The sequence below is a fragment of the Toxorhynchites rutilus genome, chromosome 2 (genome assembly GCF_029784135.1).
Source record: "Toxorhynchites rutilus septentrionalis strain SRP chromosome 2, ASM2978413v1, whole genome shotgun sequence".
Classification (NCBI taxonomy): Eukaryota; Metazoa; Arthropoda; class Insecta; order Diptera; family Culicidae; genus Toxorhynchites; species Toxorhynchites rutilus.
Window position 1 is genome coordinate 86,094,811 of NC_073745.1, and position 23,442 is coordinate 86,118,252.

At 39.5% G+C, this 23,442-nt stretch overlaps 1 protein-coding gene across 5 annotated transcripts in view; it reads right to left on the bottom strand.

Moving 5' to 3' along the window:
* Positions 1-1,740: 1,740 nt before the first annotated feature.
* Positions 1,741-23,442, bottom strand: part of LOC129770586 (SLIT-ROBO Rho GTPase-activating protein 1-like) — a 288,922-nt gene continuing 267,220 nt past the window's right edge. For all 5 annotated transcript variants that reach the window (XM_055773510.1, XM_055773511.1, XM_055773513.1 and 2 more), the window contains exons 13-14: positions 13,384-13,948; positions 1,741-4,431 (exon numbers count right to left, since the gene is read on the bottom strand). In XM_055773510.1, coding sequence (XP_055629485.1) covers positions 3,217-4,431; positions 13,384-13,948 — 1,780 coding nt within the window. In that variant the 3' untranslated portion in view covers positions 1,741-3,216. The remainder of the gene's footprint in view (positions 4,432-13,383; positions 13,949-23,442) is intronic.

Below are 23,442 nucleotides of genomic sequence, written 5' to 3' on the forward strand. Positions count from 1 at the left end.
GCGCCATTTTTATTAATACTTAGTTGAGATTTCTATGCCAAATAGCACGCCTTGAATGCATTCTGAGTGGCAAGCTCTAGAATACGCGTGATCACAGTGCAAGTCGGAGGAAATTTCTTTGACGAAAAATTCCCCCGACCAGAACGGGAATCAAACCCGAATACCCGGCATGTTAGTTATGACGCTAACCACTCGGCCACGGGAGCACAAACTAAGCTGCCTGGGGGAAATCGACAATAAACAGTAGACAGTAAAATAAAAACTATTAAACAACTTTTGGAATTTTCTTTTATTCATACTTCGAGCCCAAGCCCGTATGCTCGCACCTTCTTCTTTACCCCGTCCATAAGGTTCTGTCCGGCCAGAAGATGGTCGGGCCCTCCTGCTGCTTCAATAGTGGTAGTAAGCGCTTCTGTAGGCACTCCTTAAGGTAAACCTGCCCGTTTACCGTGCCGGTCATCACGAAGGGGGCGCTCCGCTTTCCGCAAGAGCAGATCGCTTGCCACACCATGTACTTTTTGGCAAACTTGGATAGTTTCTGCTTGCGAATCTCCTCCGGAACGCTTAATTTGTCCTCTGCGGAGAAGAAACAGGCCCGGCAGCTGACGAAAGTCCGCTTTGACGTAGGTTTCGTCGTCCATTAGCAGGCAATGCGGCTTCGTCAGCATTTCGGTGTACAGCTTCCGGGCTCGCATCTTCCCCACCATGTTTTCATCATATCTCGTTCCACTTCGGTATCTTTTATCTGATACGCACCATCCAACGAATGTTTACCATCCTTCTGTCATCATCACTCGGTAAACACTGGTGGAGTGAACAAACAATACCCAACAACCAAACAAAACGGCCCTTTTCAGGAGGCCACCAAATCATCATCAAAGAGTTTAACGATGTAATTCTTCAAACATATCCAAAATCTAACGGAATCCTACATCAACTATGTGGTCGTGTCTCGGATACAACCCTCCTGTGCCTTTTTTAATATAAAATAGAAATGATGTAGAAAATTTTAAAAATGACTCAAAGATAGTAAAACTATTTTTGACGAACTTTGTGGATCATCGAATTTTTATGAATTTTCGAAACTTCGATTTGTTGTTCTTCTTTCTTTGTTTTTAAGAGGCTTTAAACTTTGCAGTTCATTCGCCTCTAAAAAAATTAATCAGGTATGCTATTTTTAAGATCAGTTAAGTGTAAGGCCCTACAGTATCTACAGTATCACGTCGAATTGGTCATGTGGGTGTCCCCGTACAAGTTTCTTCTTTCCGCATCCATCCTGTACATTTTTTTCAAGCCATGACGGATCAACGTGCAATTTCTACCGTGGAAAAATACAGAAACCACACAAATTGCTATTCGCCTCTAGAAAAGTGATACCTTGTTCTAACTGATTCGAACCTTATTTGACGAAAGCTATTCGAAGAAAGTACTCACCTCTCTGGCCTGTTCTAATTGTAGCACAAAATCCGTATGGCCATACGCTGATCCTGGGTACCTCCGTTGGCTAGAACATCCAATGTGACAGAGAGAGATGCCCGAGATCTCCGTTTTTTGAAAGAATATATTCCTCCTACCCTGTTTCGGGCAAAATTGCTAGACGAAAGCGCGTGAAATACAATCATTAGAAGTCATGCTTTTGAACATTGTTATCCATCTTACCAGAATTGTTCATATACACCGTATGCACACATCCGGAGTTTCGAGGGACTTTCTTTCGCAGCAATCTCTGACCCACGGCAATCCTAATGATTAATGACTGATTTCGTTTTCTTTATTATTCTGTGGAACATTTGATGGATAATTTAAAAAGGTAATGGCTACGAGTTGGTTGACGTTTGTTTGCGATTTTTTTTTGTTCGTCTGTTTGTATAATAATGATGCATGATCGAATAAGGAATTTACGTTCGCTAATACAGAGAGATAATTATTTCATACGTTATTTTCTCATGATTTGTTTTGTTTTCTTGATTAGGGTTTATAGAGCTAGACAGCATTTCGTATTTCATTAGTTTCGTTTAAGTTTGTTTTCCTTTTTTCGAATTTGGTTTGCTCTGATAATGGTGTTCACCTAGAAATAGGCTCGTTTTGATTTGCTTGACTGATTCATGATAATCAGTGTATGTAATGGACAACGAAGAGTTTTTTTTTTGGCTGGTTTGCTGCGATTATTAACGTGTTTAGTATTGTTTGTTCCTGGTAGAGGGAAAATATTGGTACAATTCTTCTGCTGCTCATCTCAATGCTTTATGCCCTCTGTGTCTTGCGCGTCTTCAAACTGACATCACAGCGGGGTTTCGAAACATAAACCCAAACCAAAATCCCAATATCGGCGGGTCGTTTCAAAATGTGAAAACAAAAAGGTTCGCTTCTTTCGACACGAACGAATAGAGCAAATACGAGTATACTTTTATCATTGATCCAATTTCAATCGCGTTGTCTACAAATATAAAAAATACGAATTAAGATGTCCCCATTAAAATTGGTTCACACTCGCCACGTGGCGTGATTCAACTTAACCTAGAAAATTCGATGTTTACAATAGTATAAAATCAAAGGTATTTTTTTTAGAGATAAAACTTTAACTAATGCTTAATATCATAAACAGATGATGCACCACCAATCACTGGAAAAGCGTTACGTCTTCTCTTCTTGTAAATATGATAGCTTGTGATGTTCGATAACCGTTCCCGTCTAAAAATCTCTCATCCACAATCTAATTCCCATACACTTATTTTAAAAAAAACTGTACCTCTACTGACTTAGAAATTCGATTTCTTTGATTTGAGAGTTTTCTAACTGTGATCTAATGTTTTTTTTCTTGTTCGCCTGTGTTTCTAGATTTTACCTCGACTTCTATATTGTACCAATCCAGTCTTAAATATTAATATTATTGTTACATTCAAATATTGGTGTTTGTTTTGCTTTCCAATCTCTCTACCATTCGTAAGCCTAAAAAGTCGACCAAAAGCCTGCCTGATACTTGTGTATGCTTGTGTGTGAGTGTGTATGTGTGTATGAATCTGACGGCCCTTACTTTCCCTAAATGGTGGGGCCAACCCTGTATCCCAGTTCCCGCAACATTCGTTCAACATTCCGCTTCTGTTCATTCCGAGCAAAATTTCCTCATTTACAATGAAGATTGATTCCGTTTTGTTTTTGGTATATCACTTACAGGTTGAGTGTTTTGGACCGCAAACCGAGTCCCATACGTCGGTTCTATTCGTGCGCTCTCCGCGCCATCTCGGGCGTTTGCGGCGGCAAAACCTGGGGTTTCTTCAGGATTTGTGGTTTAACCTTAACCTGGGGCTTGAAGGAACTGAGACTCTTAGCTTGCTGCTCCTGTGCGAGCGATGTGGCGGCAGCGGAAGACGTTGCCTCCGACGACTTTATCAGACAGCCACCGGTCAAATGCAGGTCGGCAAATTGGGACACAAACTTTTGCGTGTTTCGCGCGGGAATTGGACTCTTAGCTAGTTCTTTGGTAGCCAGCGAAGAAAGCTGGATGCCCTCGACGGTACCGCTGCTGCTAGTGAATTCCTCAATGTGAAGGCTTTCCTCCAGTGTAACTTTGGTAACGATCTCCTTATCGTCACCGGCGCCGCCAGCTTCGTCGAAAACCCTGGAACCATCCGCCAAAGTCGGCGTTTTAATACTGCTTTCTTGGGGTTTCACCTCCGCTTTCGGTTTATCCGCAGGCGGTCCACCCTTCACGTCCAATTTGACCTCCTTCTTACCACTATTTTCGTATACCACCGATTCGGTCGAGAATCGTTCGTTTTTCTTCAGCGTGCACTGATTCTGAGCCGCAAACCGTTCCGCCGACGTCATATCCTCCAGCTCGGCGTCCAACGAATCTCTGGAAGCACTCCCCACACAATCCTTACCAATCGCCGGAGGCAAATCCATCACCAAATCTGGGGCGATTCTATTCCGGCTCAAAATTCTCGACGTGGTCAGATTCTGGTACGAACTCTGGGTGGCTCGTTTCTGCCACAGGTCCCGATTGTGCTGAAACACATTCAACGTTGACGATCCGGACGAGACGGGTGTCGCCGCCAGGCTGAGCTTGTTCTCCGACAGGCTGAAGCTCTTGGAGTGAAATTTTCTCATCGGACGGGACTCGCCATTTTCGTCCACATTCTGGTTCGCTCCGGCCGCCATCAGCGAGTCGGACATCCGATTTTTCTCGTCAGTCGATTTGGCCGAAGGGAGCAGCATATCGCTGCGGCGGTTCAACACTAGAGAGGATTTCGTGTGTTCCGGTGGATCTCCCATGCCACCGAGCTTGGACCGGAACTCGACCGCTTCGATGTCCGATTCGTCGTTGCTGTTGCTGTCACCACCCCCGGAGCACTCCGGGGCGGGCGACTTGTCCCGATGGACGGTTATCTTGGTCGGTTCGGCGTAGATTGGTTCCGAGGGTTTCTGGGGCTGTAATGTAGAGGGTGAGTTATTTGATTAGAAATGGTTAACCGTTTGGTGGGCATATGAATACCGGAAGCTAGGTTAGTACAGATTGAGCACGTGGAAAGGGTTTCTGTGTGTTAGAGAAAGAGCAGATCGTTTGTGCCTTTTGTGAAATCCATAGCTGTATAACATGTGGGAGAAATATTAGGTGTACCGTTAAGTTTCATCGGTTTTACAACAGATGGGTTAACTTGATTATTATTACAGTGAATCAAATTTCCAGACATTCGTTAAAAAGCTACTGTCATTGTGCGTCTTTTTCAGTATATTTCAAAAAGCGTAAGCAACATAGTTTTTTGCCACTTCGAATATGTCGAATTTCGTACCAACGAGAGTGTTTCTGTGGGGAGTGTTACTTCGTTACTTCAATATGAAGAAAAAAGCTGTGGGAAGTCATCGCATTTTGGTGGAAGTTTATGGTGACCCTGCTCCAACTGAGCGAACGCGTCAGACATGGTTTGCACGGTATAAAAGTGGCAATTTTGACTTGGAAGACGAAGAACGTTCCAGACCGCCAAAAAAGTTTGAAGATGAAGAATTGGAGGCTTTACTCGATCAAGATGCGTTACAAACGCAACAAGAACATGCAGATACACTTGGAGTAGCTCAGCAAACCATGTCCGATCGTTTAGAAGCAATGCACAATGGTCCAGGAGATGCATTTAAGTGGAAAAAGCATTTAGAGCTTGACAGTTATTCTCTAGACAAAAACTATCTTAGGGTGGATTTAGACTAGTGATATATTCATGTGAAGAAATATGATGAGATTTATAGAAATCGCATCGACCGTTTACACTAGCGTGAACTTCTATAATGAATATATTCATATCTTAGGGTGGGTTTAGACTAGGGATATATTCATGTGAAGAAATATGATGAGATTTATAGAAATCGCATCGACCGTTTACACTAGCGTGAACTTCTATAATATATATATTCATATCTTAGGTGAATTTATTCACCTGAAGTAGAACTGCATAACTTTAGTGATTTCTCACCAGTGAGAAATTCACAAGCGTTTACATATGCTGAATTTATTCAAGTTATATATACCTCGAATAAGTGTATCATATTTATTCTCACCCGTTAACACCTAATTTCACGTGAATAAATCCATCTATAGCTATAGATCTCCCTAATGTAAACCCGCCATTAGACAAAATTGATACTCGTGATAGAGCGCTCGTTTTTATGTTGTCAAAAATAGGGTGACCAAAATTGTCGATGAAATAAAAAATCTAACTTTCTTAATTTATAGATAGAGGTAACCATAGTTCGACAATGTTGTAGCTCCAATTATTCGAGACATCTTTGTAGAACAAATCTTTTCTCTATCTCTTGAAAAAACCGATATAGCGTCTTTTTTCTGAGTTACGTTAGGGTCACCATGAAAAAAAACTGTTTTTTTGCTCTAGCTTTTATATTTCAAATTTTACATGCAAACTGTCTTCGAAAGACTTTTAGAGCTTACTAATACAAACATGTTTCGATTCAGAACTTGTCAATATCTCAACTTTACTCAAAGTTATTGATATTTCTTCTCAAAAAACACGCTCTTTTCATTTGGTTGCCATTCTTTATTGGGCAAACATAAAACATATTTGTTGAAGGAATTTGAAAGAACAGATTTTACTCTATATAATACGTGATTTTCAGAACTATGTTATTTTTTGTGTATGAGTAAATTAAAATTGAAATCATGAGTTTTTGGATGAAAACCCAACAATAACTATGAGCAGGATTAGGATATTGACATGTTCTGCATCGCAAAATGTTGGTATTGATTTTAGAGCTTAGTCGCACGAAGACCATTTTGATGTAGAATTTTAAATATAAAAGTTAGAGTAAAAAAACCGTTTTTTCATAGTTACCCTAATGCAACTCAGATAGAAGGCGCTAAAAGCAACTTTGAGGGAGATATTTATTGTTTAGACAAAAACTGTCTTAGACAAAATTGTTACATATGATAGAGCGCTTATTTTTATGTTATCAAAAATAGGGTGACCAAAATTGTCGATGAAATGAAAAATCTAACTTTCTTATCTTTATAGATACAGATAAACATAATTCAACAATGTTGTAGCCCCAGTCATTTTAAACAACTTTGTAGAACAAAGCTTTTTTCTATCTTTTAAAATAATCGATTTAACGCTTTTTTCTAAGTTGCATCAGGCTGACCATGAAAAAACGAGTTTTTTCTGCTTTAACTATTATATTTCAAATTCTACATCAATACTGTCTTCGTACGACTTTCAGAGCTTATCGATACCAACATTTTGCAGAATTTGTCTACATCTTAATCCTATTCAAAGTTATTGATGGTTTTTTACCCGAAAACTCATGGTTTCAATTTTAATTTACTCGAATACAAAAAATAACATAGTTTTGAAAATCACACATCATGTAGATTGAAATATGCTCTTTCAAATGCAGCCAATAAACTTTGTTTACGTTTGCCCCAGAAGGAATGACAAACAAATGAAAAGAGCATGTTTTTGGGAAGAAATATTTCTTTATTTTCTTTTTTAATAACTTTGAGTCAAGTTGAGATATTGACAAGTTCTGCATCGAAAAATATTTGTATAAGTAAACTCTAAAGGTCTTTCGAAGACAGTTTGCATGTAAAATTTGAAATATAAAAGTTTGAGCAAAAAAAAAACAGTTTATTTCATGGTGACCCTAACGTAACTTATAAAAAAGGCGCTATATCGGTCATTTCAAGAGATAGAGAAAAACTTTGTTCTACAAAGATATCTCAAATAATTGGAGCTACAACATTGTCGAACTATGTTTATCTCTATCTATAAAGATAAGAAAGTTAGATTTTTTATCTCATCGACAATTTTGGTCACCCTATTTTTGACAACATAAAAACAAACGCTCTATCATGAGTAACAATTTTGTCTAAGACGGTTTTTGTCTAGAGAATAACAGTCGAGCTCTAAATGCTAATTTCCACTTAAATGCATCTCCTGGACCATTGTGCAATGGGAATGATCCGAAAGATAGGATATTGGGTGCCGTATGAATTGAAGCCACGAGACGTCGAACGCCGAACTTTTTGCATCGAATCGTTACTGGCGATGAAAAGTAGGTCTATTACTCTCCCATACAAATAAAAGACAAATTTCAGCATAACTAGAAAACTAATCAAGCAAATGGAGCCAAATTTGGCATGTGAAGATTTTAGGGGACACGAAACGTTTCTGTAGTGAATAGACACTCCTCCCACCTGTCTAAGGGGAGAAGAGGGGAGGGGTATGTCTTTATTCTATCATGTTTTCTGTATCGAACATTTATTCCATGCAACGGAGAAACATGTTATTTGAAAGGGGTTGAAAAAAATTGAACGAGAATTGTTTCTGAAAATAATCCGATGTTATAATGATAATTTTTGGTAGAAGTACTAGGAATTTTGTAGTAAAAGGTAAATTCAACGGGGTCGTTTAGAAGATCAATCAATGAACAGTTCTGCGATTGGACTCATGAACTTGCGCTGAGTAAAAAAACGTGAATGTTTAATGACATTGATAAAAAAAACAAATCTTGGACACAATCTAAGCTTTGAAAATGAGGAAAAATAGTTTAATGGTTTTATTGTAGAGAAACATACTAACGATACAAATGATGTACTAAAAACAAGAACATAAAAAAATTTTAAAAAAATTTAATCTAAACGTGTTCCTTGTGATGAAACATAATGATAATAATACAGATAAGGCGTCATGCACAAATAACGTAAGACGAGAAGGGGGAGGGGGGTCGAAATTGCGTTACTTACTGTGTATTAGAGATAGGAAATTGCGTTACGTAGGGGAGGAGGGGGTCCGCAATCCGGATTTTTAGCGTTACATAATTTGTGTACGACGCCTAATGTACTAAAAGCCTCAAAATGATTAGGCAAGTAGCAGTTAGTCGTTATCATGAATTTATGAATTTATTTTTCCAACTATCGATTCCACAGCAATTCATCTACCAAAGTACAAAACCAGGTTTATTTAGATCGTCAATATTTAAGGTGGTTCAAACCTTGGCCTGCCCCGAAGAAATCCAATACCAGTATATCAGTGAAAAAGTGGCGAATTTTGCCTTCCAAGGCGCCAATCGTGTGCGGCTTATCGGCGTAGACCAGAGACTTAGCCTCACCAAAAAAATAATCTAAGGGTGTGATATAGCATGATTAGGGTCAAGGATGGAAAACAAGGGAGCATGATGTGATTTACGATTAATCGCAAACTGCACATATCGTAATCTGTGCAAACTGCGACTAACTATTAATCCTCACCCATCATAACCAAATGATTTTCTCTTGGTAACTCTGAGTTGACCAAAGCATTGCTAGACTGAAACTAGTTCGAATAATTGAGTTACTCTCCTTCCTCGTTTTGCTTTCAACTCCTAACAAGAATTTGCTCCATGGGAATGAGTGTCTCTATGACGTACGATTCTCGCTCTCTCATCCGGGCGTTCAATTTTCCTTTCCAAGCGCGTTTACTTCGATGAAACTGGGTAAAATAAAAAAAATGCGCTACAGCAGATAGGACGACTTTAATGTTTTCATGTTTCACGGAGGATTTCTCAGATGGTGTTTAAATTAATCAAGAGACTACAAACAATAATCCCTCTCAAATCACTAATTTTATGAGTTAATGTAAATGCGTTATTGGCCAAGGCTTTTACGACATCGAACACGTGGTCTTGCGAGATATATTTTTCCGCCTGCCCAAATACAGACCACTTTTTTCGGGGCCGAGTAAACTGGTGTCTAGAAAAGACCTTGATTACCTTGAATTAATAAAAAAACATAAATTAGCGCAAATATGTCAACATGTGTTTTTTTGTTTAAGCACGTAAATATTTGCTCATAATTTTTTTGGATTGTGGCATTCTACATAATTTGTATGCAGATAGACTATCCACAGTTTGTGGGGGAATGGAATACTCATACAACTCAAATGGATAATGATTATCTGCTATCACAAAGCTGAATATTTTTTGACGTTTTGTTTTACTATTGATTCATTCAAAAAAAAAGCTTTATTTTTAAATGTTTTCTTATCCTGAGACTGGCTCACCATATTGCACTGCTACTAAAACCGTAGGCTAACTTCAAGGATATTTTTTATTCATTTTCGGCGAATAATCAATAGAGTGCCGTGTTATGAAACATCAGAATAATAGCAAAAACAATATTACGATCATAAGGTGTTGGACAGGTTATTCCAGACGACATTGGAATATATTCCATCTGATCATCTTTAGAAAGGTTAATGACCTTCAAAGGATAAATTTATCTTGGGCACATTGAATTGATGTTCATGACTTCCAGTCGGACGTTTATTCGCTCTGATAATAATTGTGTGGTCCTCACTAAGCATATATTCCAATGCCGTCAGTTCACTGAAATTATTCGCATACCGTTTGATGATAAGGTAAGATGTTGATAATCATTTGCTGCGATACCTATTGTTCCAACAGTATTCATTCGACAATATGAAGACTGAATACCTGAAATTAACCAGATTCTACCATGCAAATCTGCGGTCAAAGCAGTATGTACACTTGAGAGATGCAACAAGTTTGAAGGGATATAAAAAAACATTAGTCGTTCGACAAATCTACTGCCACATATATCGGAAGTCCACGATACATGAATATCATACGTCCATACTATTTCATTACATTTATTCGCAACGAAGAACGTAACCACACAGAATTGAATTAATCAAATATGTGATCCGTTTTATCTACAAAATAAAAAAGGGTCTGAAATTCAATCGAATTCGAAAGGTGTTTCGTGAAGTCACTAAATGAATTACTGTTGGAAAAATTATTTGGAGAGAAATGTGAATGTTCAGAATTATTGGAATCTAAAAACGATTTTGGGCGGGATGAGATTCGCCCAAATCTGCTGGTAATAAAATTAATCAATTGCATCCATTACCCGTCTGCTGTTTATCGGGCGGGAGACGACAGCAAAATAAAATCGACACGAGACTGAGTCAGCCACTCACTGCGGACAGTGTAATAGAGAATTAAAAATCCCTCGATGAGTGTCGTAAGATTTCAGTTGATCGTCTCTTGTTACACTTTCCGATCAAGAACTCATCATCCGCTCTATGGAATGGGATTAATCGTTTGTGGCTTGCACTCACGATAAAACCTGAGTAGTAGAAGTAATGCTTCGAGAGTGCAAGCAGTTGGGATTCCGCTCTCATATTGCTTTTTTGAGATCTTGGTAGCTCACCGTTCCAAGTATTCTCTCTGTGTACATATGAAGAATAAAAGAGCCTCGTCTGCTGGGGGTGATTTAAAAACATCCGACTAGAGGGATATACTTATTCATTGATCGTTGAATGTGATTTTTTACCATCCCTGATTAGGGTGCCAATGAATGTATGGGAAAAATCGACCCTTAAATTTCAAAAAGTTACCCTATACAACATGTTTACCAGAACACACCCTATGCCAAATATCAGCTCAATCAGACTTGAGGGAGAGTGGCGCAAAGCGGTCAAGGTTTGAGTTTTTTGAAAATCGAAAAATCACCCAAGTTCCACAGTGTCAATTTTTGCAAAAAAAAATTTTTTTGAGATGACACTAGATCTAGACGTTTCATGCAATTTTAATACATTTGGCATAAAACAAAAATTTTCGAAATCCCCGATTTTTCGATTTTCAAAAAAACTCAAATTTTGACCGTTTTGCGCCACTCTCCCTTAAGTCCGATTGAGCTAATTTTTGGCATAGGGTGTTATTTCGAGGTGGTGAACATTTTTTATTTTGAAATTAGAGAAGACCATTTTCATTGGCACCCTAAGCATGATCTTGAAGACCAATTCACGGGTCTATCACGTGAAATCATTCGTTCGACGAACGTTTCGTTCAGTGAATTAATTTTGGAATGAGTGAAGGAGCATGCTGCACCGTCTTGTTCATAATCATCATAATCGTCAGCTGTTGAACACAGTATTCGATTCGTGAGTATCAAACTGTTGGCCAATTTTGTCAAACAAGTTCCATATTTTGAAATGATTGAAAAAAGTGCCCTGGAATTGATCAAATTGGTTCAAATATAATTGTAGAACTTAGTGATTTATACTCTATTAACTTAAGAGCGCACTTCCAATGGTGATTGTTCATTCCCGATTGTTGAATTCATTTTCATATTTTTATCTGGTGAAAGTAGATAAGTAGTATGTATGTAAATAATGATTTACATCTGCTCCTTAATTTAGTTTTGGTCATACGCTTACATTGTTTTAAGTCTCGTTTATATGTAAATGAGCACCCTAATCATCCAGTTCGGACGAGGAGAGAATAGGAAGTATACCCATTTATCGGAAATGACGTTTTCCACCTTCAAACACTGACGAAAAAACTTCTCTTTCGACAAATGGAATGCTGAAAACTTGCTCAAGAATGATCTTTAAGAAGAACGCTTGAGTTGTGCTTTGCAAAATGCCAACTTGAAATGTGTTATTTTAGTAATTGTTAAAACAAAATGCGTGTAGTAGAATTAAAAGCCGCGTTTTCCACTAACCTTTCCTGTGTTTAAAAATAATTTCCATTCACCCATCGGACTATTCGCACGTTAAAACTAGATTAGATTATTAAATGATCACAAACGAAAGAAACACATACAACAACTAAAAGCATTAAGTTTAGGGATGGAATTCATCGCCGCAGAAAACAAGAGGTTAATAAAAAAACAACTACAAACTCAGTGGATTAGGATAGAGTTGGAGATAGAAAATTAACATAGAACAGAAAACTACCCGAAGTGGCGGGAACAAACTATAATGTAGAGAAACAAAGAAATAGAGAAAATGTCTCACCTCACTTGCCGGGCAGAATCCGATTCGGTTTGCTTTTATCTCGAGGAGAGTCGACCGCGAATTGAAGCACAAAACACAGGAAAAAAATACAATCAAAGAAACAAACAAATCGAACAGCGCAAAGAAACAACAGCAGCGGACACGGAAGACGCGCCTACCTGTCTGCGGTTTTGGGTGTGATGGAAACACATTTTTTTCATAGATGTCTTTTGTTTGTTTCTCTCTCAAAAATTGTTTTTGTTGGTCAGTATAAGGGCTAACCTTTATTTCATATTCAAAATCTTAACCGTAAGTGAAAGATAAAGTCATATTTAATATGACAAAATTTTCTTATTAGACCTAAGGCTTATTTATGATTCACACGAAAAAGATGGCTACCACGATACGCAATTTTGGAATTGGAAACTGGTGGAACGAGAAAAGTTTATCAGGTAAAGACCCGGACAGTGACCCAGCCCAGTACTTGAAGGTATCGAACCGGCTAAAAGAAGGGTTGGGTGTTAGTTTTTGTTTAATGATACTAAAAAGAATACACAATACTAATGTGTCATCCTGTTTGACGACAGAGACGGAATGGAACCACCGATTGATCGAGATTGGTTAAATGCAGTAAAATTTGAAACTCGAGCCAACCGAAGAAAAGTACAAGAGTTTACACTAGAGTTCACACAACAATACAAGCACTGAGCTAAAGGCCACATTCAACGCGCATGCAATCCTACAATCTAAACACTAGAGCTAACATCATCAGCTGCCGTCTTGGGCTCTTAGTAAACTCAGTACACAGAGAACACGTGGGCGGTAAGAAAAGAGATCTCAGTTCTTACTTCCAACGCGACCAAAAAAAAGTAACAAATAAACTCTGCTAATCTAAACAATACGGCCACTTCACAGATTACACGGTTAAAAAAAACAAAATATAGCGCGCTCAGAAGCGAACAAACATGGAAAAGCATAGTGCCACGAGAAAGAAACAGAATCTCCTTCCATCAATCGAGTGGATGGAGGAAAAATTCGTCCGCTCACGCGCTTGTCAACTATAACATTAAAGCAGCAATCAAACAGTAGTCTCCAGTACCTCGAATGTGAAGTGATTCATGTCCTCCAGGAATTCGGCCGAGGTCTCGAACGAGTGCGGTTCGTCGTGGTAGCTGTAAGTGGATCCCTTCAGGTCTACCGTGTCGTAGTGGATGTAGTCCGGGTCCTTCAGATCCGCCGCCAGTTTCTCTCCGATCAGGGGATGAGCCGTCGGCAGGGGTGGCTGATGGGTCACCTGGCTGTTGATTGGTTGGAGTTGGTGCTGAACTAACTGCTGCTGGTGTTGTTGCTGTTGCTGCTGTTGCTGCTGAATAGTTTGATACTGGGGATGGCCGGGCGAGGACGACATTGAATTTTGTATGAGATTCGCCTGTGGGACCATTATTCCTCCACCGCCACAGATTCCCCCACCTCCCTGGGTGTTAGCACTGATTGTGGACCCGGTGTAATCACTGCCACAAGTGATGTTAGAGAGCGTGTTCGAGTTCTGCGTGCATATCGAGAGCTGGCTGTTGATCGAAATGTTACCGCTGGGACGGCGCTTCCGGACGGATTCTTCCGAGCTGGATGATTTGAGGTGCTCACTTTTGTCGCGATCCTCATCCCTGTTGAAGATGGAAAAAATAAAATATTTTAGAAGGTGTGGAGTGCGAGCCTAAGGACAGTAAAGCTGTAAGACCATTAAAATAATAATCTTTATAATATTAAAAATCATCCCGCAAAAAAAATCACTCTTGATCTAATAATGACAGTGTTTGGATTTCGATCAAAATCAAATGATACACAATGTGTCATGCAAGTAAACTCTCACGAACATATAACCAAATATGAGAGGATCATTCAGATACTTGTATGAATGTCAGCAATCACTTTTGTAACATTTAGTGATTAAACTAAGAGAGGAACGAAGACTGTTGTTTGCATATTCGAGTTGTATCAAACATGGCACACTATTTTCGAAGCCTGCATACAAGTTTGAACCACATATATCGTCTCATTTTACTATAGCGAAACCTACTGCACAGACAAGTGTAAAGCAATAAATGATACAAGAAAAATTACGTCATCATTACGTCACCATTTGCGGAGAGCAGCGAATGGGAAAAGAGATAAAACGCGAGAGTTTTTGCTTCTCACTGGAGCGGTGTTGCTAGTAAAACTATGCGGTCTATATGAATATACACATTTCAAGGGATAGCGGCGTTAAAAATGGAAAATATAATCTGACTACCCTTCCCTTAGCCTCTATCGAGCTAAATAATCATATAGTTTGCACTCTCTGAGACTTAAAAATCAGGATCTGCTACATTAGCTGAATATGAATCTTTCGCTTTGCGTTGTCCGTATGATCCTGCTGTTTCATGATGCATGGAGAGGTCGGTATGCATATGTTAGAGGCAAAGAAGAAAATAAGCTTTCTGCACTGAAAGCGTATATGATAGCTTTGCTTGCATGCTGGTGTGCAATGAAGTGCGAGCCGATGCAGAGTTGTCTCGTTCTCTTTTGTGTCGTGATTTGCAGCACATAACAACAATAGAATACCGCTGGGGGAAATGTTTCCTGAAAGATCATATTTGAACGAACGAAAGCGATTTTTTCAATGAGTGGATCATTTGGCAAACACTGAATAATGATAAACGAAAAGAGTCAATTTTTAGAATCAGAAATAAATGTCTAGTTCCCAAAGATCATTCTACATTCCATCACATAAAATGACTATGATGGTATTCACATGATCTCATATTTTGAGTCTTTTATTCACTAGTTCAAAGTTTGAAGTTTTACTCGACTCAAAAGTGTCGACTCAAAGTTCGGCAAAATATCCCTGATTTTAAAGTGACTTTCCGGACTATTTTCAGATGTGGAATAGTACTCAAAAAGCCACTCTTGATGGTCACGTTTCCACTTGAGACGACAAACCATTTTTACTATGGTAAAAAGTTACGTAAATTGTATCCCCCGATAGCGATTTCCTCAGAAAATGGCCCAGTAGTAATTTTTTGACGTAGGATTACGTCTTTCGGGAACATATTGGGGTACAAATTGAAAATCAAAAATCGAGCACATCGTGAAAATTGTCCAATTTCAAACGCTTATTGCTCAGTCATTTCATGATGGATTGGTGAAATTTTTGCGTCAATCGATTTCGGCACTCAATAACAATTTTTTATATTGAAGAAAATAATATATGTCATGAAACTAACTATCGAACAATTGAAAAAAACTCAACCCCTATCCTAACGGAAATACCTACTTCTGATTGGTCGAAATTGACCACACATGCGACGGGTCCCTTAGAGAGACATCAAAACCAAGCTGCACGGGAGAAACCGACATTGCGAATACATGAAAGTAGGGGGAATTTTTGTTCGTACCGAGATGTGTTTCCTAACAGAGACATCAAAAACAAGGTGCCCGGGGGAAATCGGCATTGCAAATATATGTAAGTCGGAGGCATTTTTATATTGCAAGTAAGGTGAGTGATACGATTAATTCTAGCAAATAAAATTTAAATTTGGAACTTTAATGTTGGTTGCTTCGTAAAATTTCATATCAATGACCGATCGTGTATAGTGCAAAATTTAGTTTAAGCTGTCTGTTTTGTTGTGTTTATTTTCACCCAGGGAAAGTTTATACGGCGAGCAAAATTGGAAAAGTGAAGAAATATTAGAAAAAGTGATTTCCCATTTGCTCTACATAGAGTATTAAATGCTGCTAGTCCAGTTAAAATTCGCATTGGGTTGAATAAACACTCAGAAAGTTAAAGTTATAAAAGAAAACTACCTTTCCCATTTCAAATATGTTTTTTTATATTAAAGTAAAACTGCCCTAACTGCCAAATTTGAGTGGCCCGAATTACGGTTTCCCCAACACAGATTTCCAAATCGATGTACCTGTGGAAATCCGCTTTGCAAATATACTTGCAAGTTGGGGGTATTTTTGTTCTCATCGAGCTGTGTTTCCCTAACACGGACCTCAAAATCAATGTGCCTGGGGGAATCCACTTTGTCAAAACTTGCAAGTCGTGGGTATTTTTGACGTAGGATTACGTCTTTCGGGAACATATTGGGGTACAAATTGAAAATCGAAAATCGAGCGCACCGTGAAAATTGTCCAATTTCAAATGCTTATTGCTCAGTCATTTTATGATGGATTGATTGGATTTTTGGGTCATTCAATTTCGTCACTCCATAACAATTTTTTACATTGACTAAAATAATATATGTCATGAAACTAACTATCAAACAATTGAAAAATCTCAACCCCTATCCTAACGGAAATACCCACTTCTGATAGGTCGAAATTGACGACACATGCGGCGGGTCCCTAACAGAGACATCAAAACCAAGCTGCCTGGGGGAAATCGGCATCGCAGATACATGAAAGTAGGGGGAGCTTTTATTCTCACCGACATGTATTCCCTAACAGAGATTTCAAATCCAAGGTGTCTGGGGGAAATCAGCATGTAAATACCCTCGTGATCGATAGTTTAACTAACGACGCGCACAAATGGATAGTGCTCATTGTAACTAGCGTGGGCATTGCTGATTGCATACGTGCTGGCGGATAAGTTGGGAGTGATGAACGAGTTTTTTTTTTGTTATTTTCGTTCCAATAAGAATCTATCGATAGTTAGATTGAAGAATGATGTTTCAATGAGCTGAATAGAACTTATGCTAGATGGAATATAAATAAAATTAAAATTTGGAACTTTTATATTGGTTGCTTCGTGAAATTTCATATCAATGACCGATCACGTATTTTGAAACTTTTAGCAGAACTGTAAGCGTAAAATTGTATATGGTAGCTATTGTGTTAAAATGACTTGAAATATGAAACAATTTTTTGACGTAGGACTACGTCTAACCGGAAGATATAGGGGGTGAAATGGAAATCTAGGCACTGAACAAGTAGGAAAAAAATGCAAGATTTGGAACGCTTATAACTCGAGCATTTCTCAATAGATCGCAAAAGTTTTTGCATTAATTGATAGGAAATATATCTACGCATCTATCATAACGAATAACATTTCATTTTTCTTGAGATAAATAATTGAATAATTGTGAAATATCAAGCATTGTCAAAATGCACTATGTGCCCATTTTTGATTGGTCCATTTTGTGCTCCTCAAATCGTACCGACCAAAACGGGCAACCAGAGCAGCAGCGAAATAGAATGAAGCACGATTGGAAAGGAAAAAGAAAAAATGAACGAAACATTGGTCGCAGTCTCACACATGCGTAATTCTCGAGCCAGCCAGTCAGCTTAAAAATCCCCGCTCCGCTGCCGTAACGATCATTCTCATCCAAACCGTACACCACATCGGTTCGCATCACAACACATCAACAAACCAACCCAAGCAGCCATGTCTGGACATGGTAAAGGAGGAAAAGTGAAGGGAAAGGCAAAATCCCGCTCGAACCGTGTTGATCTGGAGTTCCCCGCAAGGGTAGCTAGGCCGAGCGCGTTAGTACCAGTGCACCAGTCCACCTAGTCGGCGTTATATAGTTTCGGCCGCCGAAGTGATCGAGTTAGCTGGCAAAGCTGCTCGCGACGATAAGAAAACCCGCATTCGGAACAGAACACATTCGGTTCGGTGGACATCAAGACAACAGGCAGTTGCAGCGAGTGGCGAGTGGCAAACGCAATCGCAAAACGGCATCAGGTAGCAGAAGAAAAAAGTTTGATCTTTATACAAACTGCTTTGGTGGCAAATCCAGAACAAGGCGGCTTCGAGGGCGTTCGAAATGTTTTTTTTCAAAACCACGAGTACAAAGTTTTCTAAATTGGAACCATTCCATAAAACAAGGCGCTTTTCAGGGCCATTAAACCTTCCAAAAAAGAGTTTAGGAAATACAGTTCAATGTTTTCTAAAACATTATCCAAAATATTAATAAAACACAAATTGATTTTTTCATAATTTGTTTGCCAGGATCTGATGAGTATGTGAATTTGGCAGTTGTTCTGAGCTTATTGATAGTTGGGAACTTTCCAGATTATTCAATTTTCACCAATTCTTAAATTTTTTCCAGATTGAAAGTACAGTAATTTACAATTAAAGGGTGTGTCACATCAAATTGCATCACGGAAAAAATGCTGTAGAAATTCGCCCAGTAGACCGATCCTTTTGAAAATTTTAGACAGTAAAATGAAAACTATTAAACAACTTTTGGCATTTTCTTTTTATTCATACTTCGAGCCCAAGCCCGTATGCTCGCACCTTCCTCTTTACCCCGTCTATAAGATTCTGTACAACGTCAGGTTGTCGTTTTTTTGAACAGAAATCCATTTTCTCTTGAAGTCCGCCTCCGATTTGACAACTTTTGGGTTCTTCCGGAGGGCCTGCTTCATAATCACCCAATATTTCTCTATTGGGCGAAGCTCCGGCGCGTTGGGCGGGTTCATTTCCTTTGGCACGAAGGTGACCCCGTTGGCTTCGTACCACTCCAACACGTCCTTTGAATAGTGGCACGAAGCGAGATCCGGCTAGAAAATGGTCGGGCCCTCGTGCTGCTTCAATAGTGATAGTAAGCGCTTCTGTAGGCACTCCTTAAGGTAAACCTGCCCGTTTACCGTGCCGGTCATCACGAAGGGGGCGCTCCGCTTTCCGCAAGAGCAGATCGCTTGCCACACCATGTACTTTTTGGCAAACTTGGATAGTTTCTGCTTGCGAATCTCCTCCGGAACGCTGAATTTGTCCTCTGCGGAGAAGAACAACAGGCCCGGCAGCTGACGAAAGTCCACTTTGACGTAGGTTTCGTCGTCCATTACCCGGCAATGCGGCTTCGTCAGCATTTCGGTGGACAGCTTCCGGGCTCGCGTCTTCCCCACAATGTTTTGCCTTTCGTCGCGGTTAGGAGCCTTCTGAACCTTGTATGTACGCAGGTCCTCCCGCTGCTTGGTCCGCTGGACGAATGAACTTGACAAATTCAGCTTATTGGCGACATCCCGGACCGAACTTCTCGGATCACGTCTAAACTGCTTAACTACGCGCTTGTGATCTTTTTCACTGACGGAGCATCCATTTTTGCCGTTCTTCACCTTCCGGTCGATGGTTAGGTTCTCGAAGTATCGTTTTAGTACTCTGCTGACCGTGGATTGGACGATTCCCAGCATCTTACCGATGTCCCGATGTGACAACTCCGGATTCTCGAAATGAGTGTACAAGATTAATTCACGACGCTCTTTTTCGTTCGACGACATTTTTCCAAATTTAAGAAAAATTGACAGTGAAGCATGGCCAACGTGATCTATACACTCTTATCTGATTATAAAACCAAAGCTGAAGATATAATTCCTAAAAATTAAATTTCTACAGCGTTTTTTCCGTGATGCAATTTGATGTGACACACCCTTTAGTTCGACATTTAGCTAATTGGACGGACATGTAATGCGACTTATTTAGTTGGACATTTTTGTAAACATAGAGATCCAAATTATGACCTCACATTGAAAGTCGACACTGTACCACTGTCATCGCAAATGTTCAATTACAGGTTAAAATCGCCTCCAATGCGACACTGAGTGGCGCTTCGGCACGTCGCATTGAATGTAATTTACTGTACAACATGTCACAAAGCTGGATGGGAAGAAATTTTCCAACTGTGCTGTGGCGAGTGGCAACAAATCGAAAAAACAGGAAGGTTTAGCCGAACAAGATGGGGATATCGAGTGATAACAAAACAATAAACTCTTTAGATTGAAGATAATTTTGTGATCCTGAAAAGGACCCTTTTTAGCCTGCATGTGAATCCAACGAGCGAACAAATCATACTGAATGTATTTTTTTGCCATCGCTCCCTTTTAACGCTCATTCGTTCGTCTCGTTGGACTCGCCTCTTTGGCTGAGTCTGCCGATTTGTCTCTATCCTGTGAGTGTGTACCGCTAGAGTATAAAACACGCGGACCCCAAAAAAATATCTTATTTTCTTTCAAACCGTAAACCCGTGTGGTTGTACGGCATCGGCATCGTGGACGTAACAAAGGAGGACAAGTTAAGGGAAAGGCAAAGTCTCACTCGAACCGTGCAGGTCTCCAGTTCCCTGTTGGTCGCATTCACTGATTGCTCCGCAAGGGTAACTAGGCCGAACGGATTGGTCCTGGTGCACCGGTATACCTAACAACGATTATAGAGTTTCGGCCGTCGGAGTGCTCGAGTTGGCTTGCAAAGCTGCTCACGACAATCAGAAAACCCGCATCAAGAACAGAGCAGCTTCGGTTCGGCGCTCATCAAGGTAACAATTAGTTTCAGTGAGTGGCAAAGTGTTTCTCCGGCACGTCGCATTAAATGTAATTTACTGAACAACATGTCACAAGCTGGATGGGAAGAAATTTTCCAACTGTGAAAGCTGTGGCGAGTGGCAAACGCAATAGCTAAACAGGAAGGTTTAACCGAACAAGATGGGAATATCGAGTGATAACAAAAACACAACACCAAAGGTTCTTTTCAGAACCATCAACATATTCATAAAGAGTAAACAGTGAACTAATCCATTTTTCAGGTAGATAGGTCGTAGGAGAAGAAAATAAAACAATATATTTAAAATATATATTTAACAAAAGCTGTCCCCTTTGTATAGTCCTACGTCACTCCGGTTATGTCCCCGACATTACCCACCCGTCTTTTTTTCTCCCAACGAAAGTTCGTGGCGACAAGCAAAATTGGAAAAATGAAGGAGTATTCGAAAAAGTGATTCCACATATGCTCTATATATCGTATTGGGTGCTGTTAGCTCAATTGAAATTCGCCTTGAGGCATGTAGCATCGTGTTCCGTTGGGTTTAAAGCGAAAAGGAAATGGGTTGAATAAACACTCAGAAAAAAAAAATTATAAATGAAATTACCTTTTCCATTTCAAATATATTTTCTCTATACTAAAGTAACACTTTTTTTCTGGTGATAAAATTTGTGTTCGATGATGATTGATGAGCTTTTTTTTCTTTATTTCATCCATACATCACACAGGGGCCATCTCGTCCAGGAATACAGAGGGCGGCTTTGGTACGTGATACGCACTATCTAATGACTAATCACCATCCTTCTATCATTATCACTCGGTTATGGACACTGGTGGAGTGAACAAACATTTGCTAACAACCAGACAAAACGGACCCAAATCATTATCGAAGAGTTTTACAATTTATCCAAAATCAGCATGCAGCAGATAGCCTAACGGAATCCTACGTCAACTATGCGGTCGTGTCTTGGATACAACCCTCCTGTGACTTTTTTCCCACTGAGCTGTGTTTCCCTAACACGGACTTCAAAATTAATGCGCCTGGGGAAATCCGATTTGCGCAAATACATGCAAGTCGGGGGTATTTTTTGGTGTTGAGTACTTTTGTACTCGCTTGTCGTTGTGCAAACCGGAATATGTTTCCCTAAAACGTACTTTTAAACTAAGAAGCCAGGGAAAATCGTCGTTTCATATACTAGAGGTGAATGAATTTTCGCGGTTACGGTTACGGTACGTAAACATGAGATGTGCAATAATTCCAGAGAGAAATGTAAACGAAGAACATAATCTATTGAAAAAATTTCGATCCATTCAAAAATAATATTCGAAGTGGTAAACAAGTTGATTGCATAATATAATTCCGTGGTTCTACGTCGAAAATATGCGGTCGTGTCCTAGATACAACCCCTTACAATTTTTTTATCATAGCAAGTAAACTTGTTGCATTTTTTTTACCAGTAGCTCATTCGGAATACTGTTTTTGAGCCAAGTCTTCAGGAGCCTAGAAACCAAAGTCTGTCAATATAGTTAAAAGCTTGAAAATAATACTCTGTAATATTCTTACAGCTCATGTTTGATTGTAATTAATAACAAAAGGGTCAAGATAAGATGCGGCTTTTGTTACAGAATAGTCAACGACGAGTTTTGACATCGCGATTGGATTTAGATACGTACGTAGAATGAAATAACAAAATGTATAACCTGTCCAATCATATTAACAGGCTTTCCTTTTTAGGATACCTAAAGATAATCTTTACCGCATGTTATGACTCTTCAGAGTTTCAGAATTTTATTTCGTCAACTGGTCGATAGTTGGCCTATACATAATCACTTCGCTTACCACAGTGAATCCTGATTTTTCTTAACCATTCCCACTAACAACTATCCCTTCCATGATAAACACTAGGAAACACGCTATAGAGGCGACGCTTCTGGCCTTCGGGCGGCGAATATCATACTAACATTCCTTCCCTTCCCCTGGTGACTGTAAGGACGTGACCGGCGTCGTTATTGACCATTTAAAACTTGAACCACCGAAAATTGCACAACGAGAATGATCCGCTAGTCCCAAGCGTCATTCTGTGTGTTCTTTGTGCAATTTGGTTGTTCCAGGTCAATCACGGAGAAAAACTACGAATTGTACAGTCTACCCAAGCTCAAGCTCAAGCTCAAGAATAGTCAACGACGAGTTTTGAAGTGTTTTTAACATTCCTTTGTATTCCAGACGAAATTTCAGGATACTAATTTAAAAAAAAACACCAGCTTAGTCAAGAATGGCGAAAGCTCATCAAACAAATATCTTTGAGAGCTGAGACCGACATTGATATTGTACAAGTGTTTCCCGTTAAGTGCACTTTTGCTCTCTCGTTGTGAGCTCAATGGAATGCGCAGCAATAATGGTACGGGGCTCTACGTATTAAACATGTCTGACCCAGCGTTGACGGCAAATTTTTAATTTAACTTTTCATTGAACTCTGATAAGCCTCTCGACCAGGGCTCTGCATAGTCATAGTCAACTGAGGATAGTCAGCTGACTATCTGACTGACTATATCCATAGTCAGTTAGTAATGACTTTTGGCTTCTTCACGCAGTTTCTCCGCCAAAACTACTGAACATTCAGTCGGGCGTTTAGTCGCTAACTCCCTCCATTGACTCGACTATATCATTTCATTCTTCCCAGTTCAATTGTCCTCATTGCTTTTTGAAGTGACTTCCCCCAAAACGAATTCTCTCCTCTCTATCTCTCTCCACAATGTACGTGTGCATGCATCGATGTTTGAGTTCAACGTGGTTTGACATACGCTACAGGTGAGCTAGATTATTTTGTATCGTACACGAAAATTACTCACGCGTATAAAATA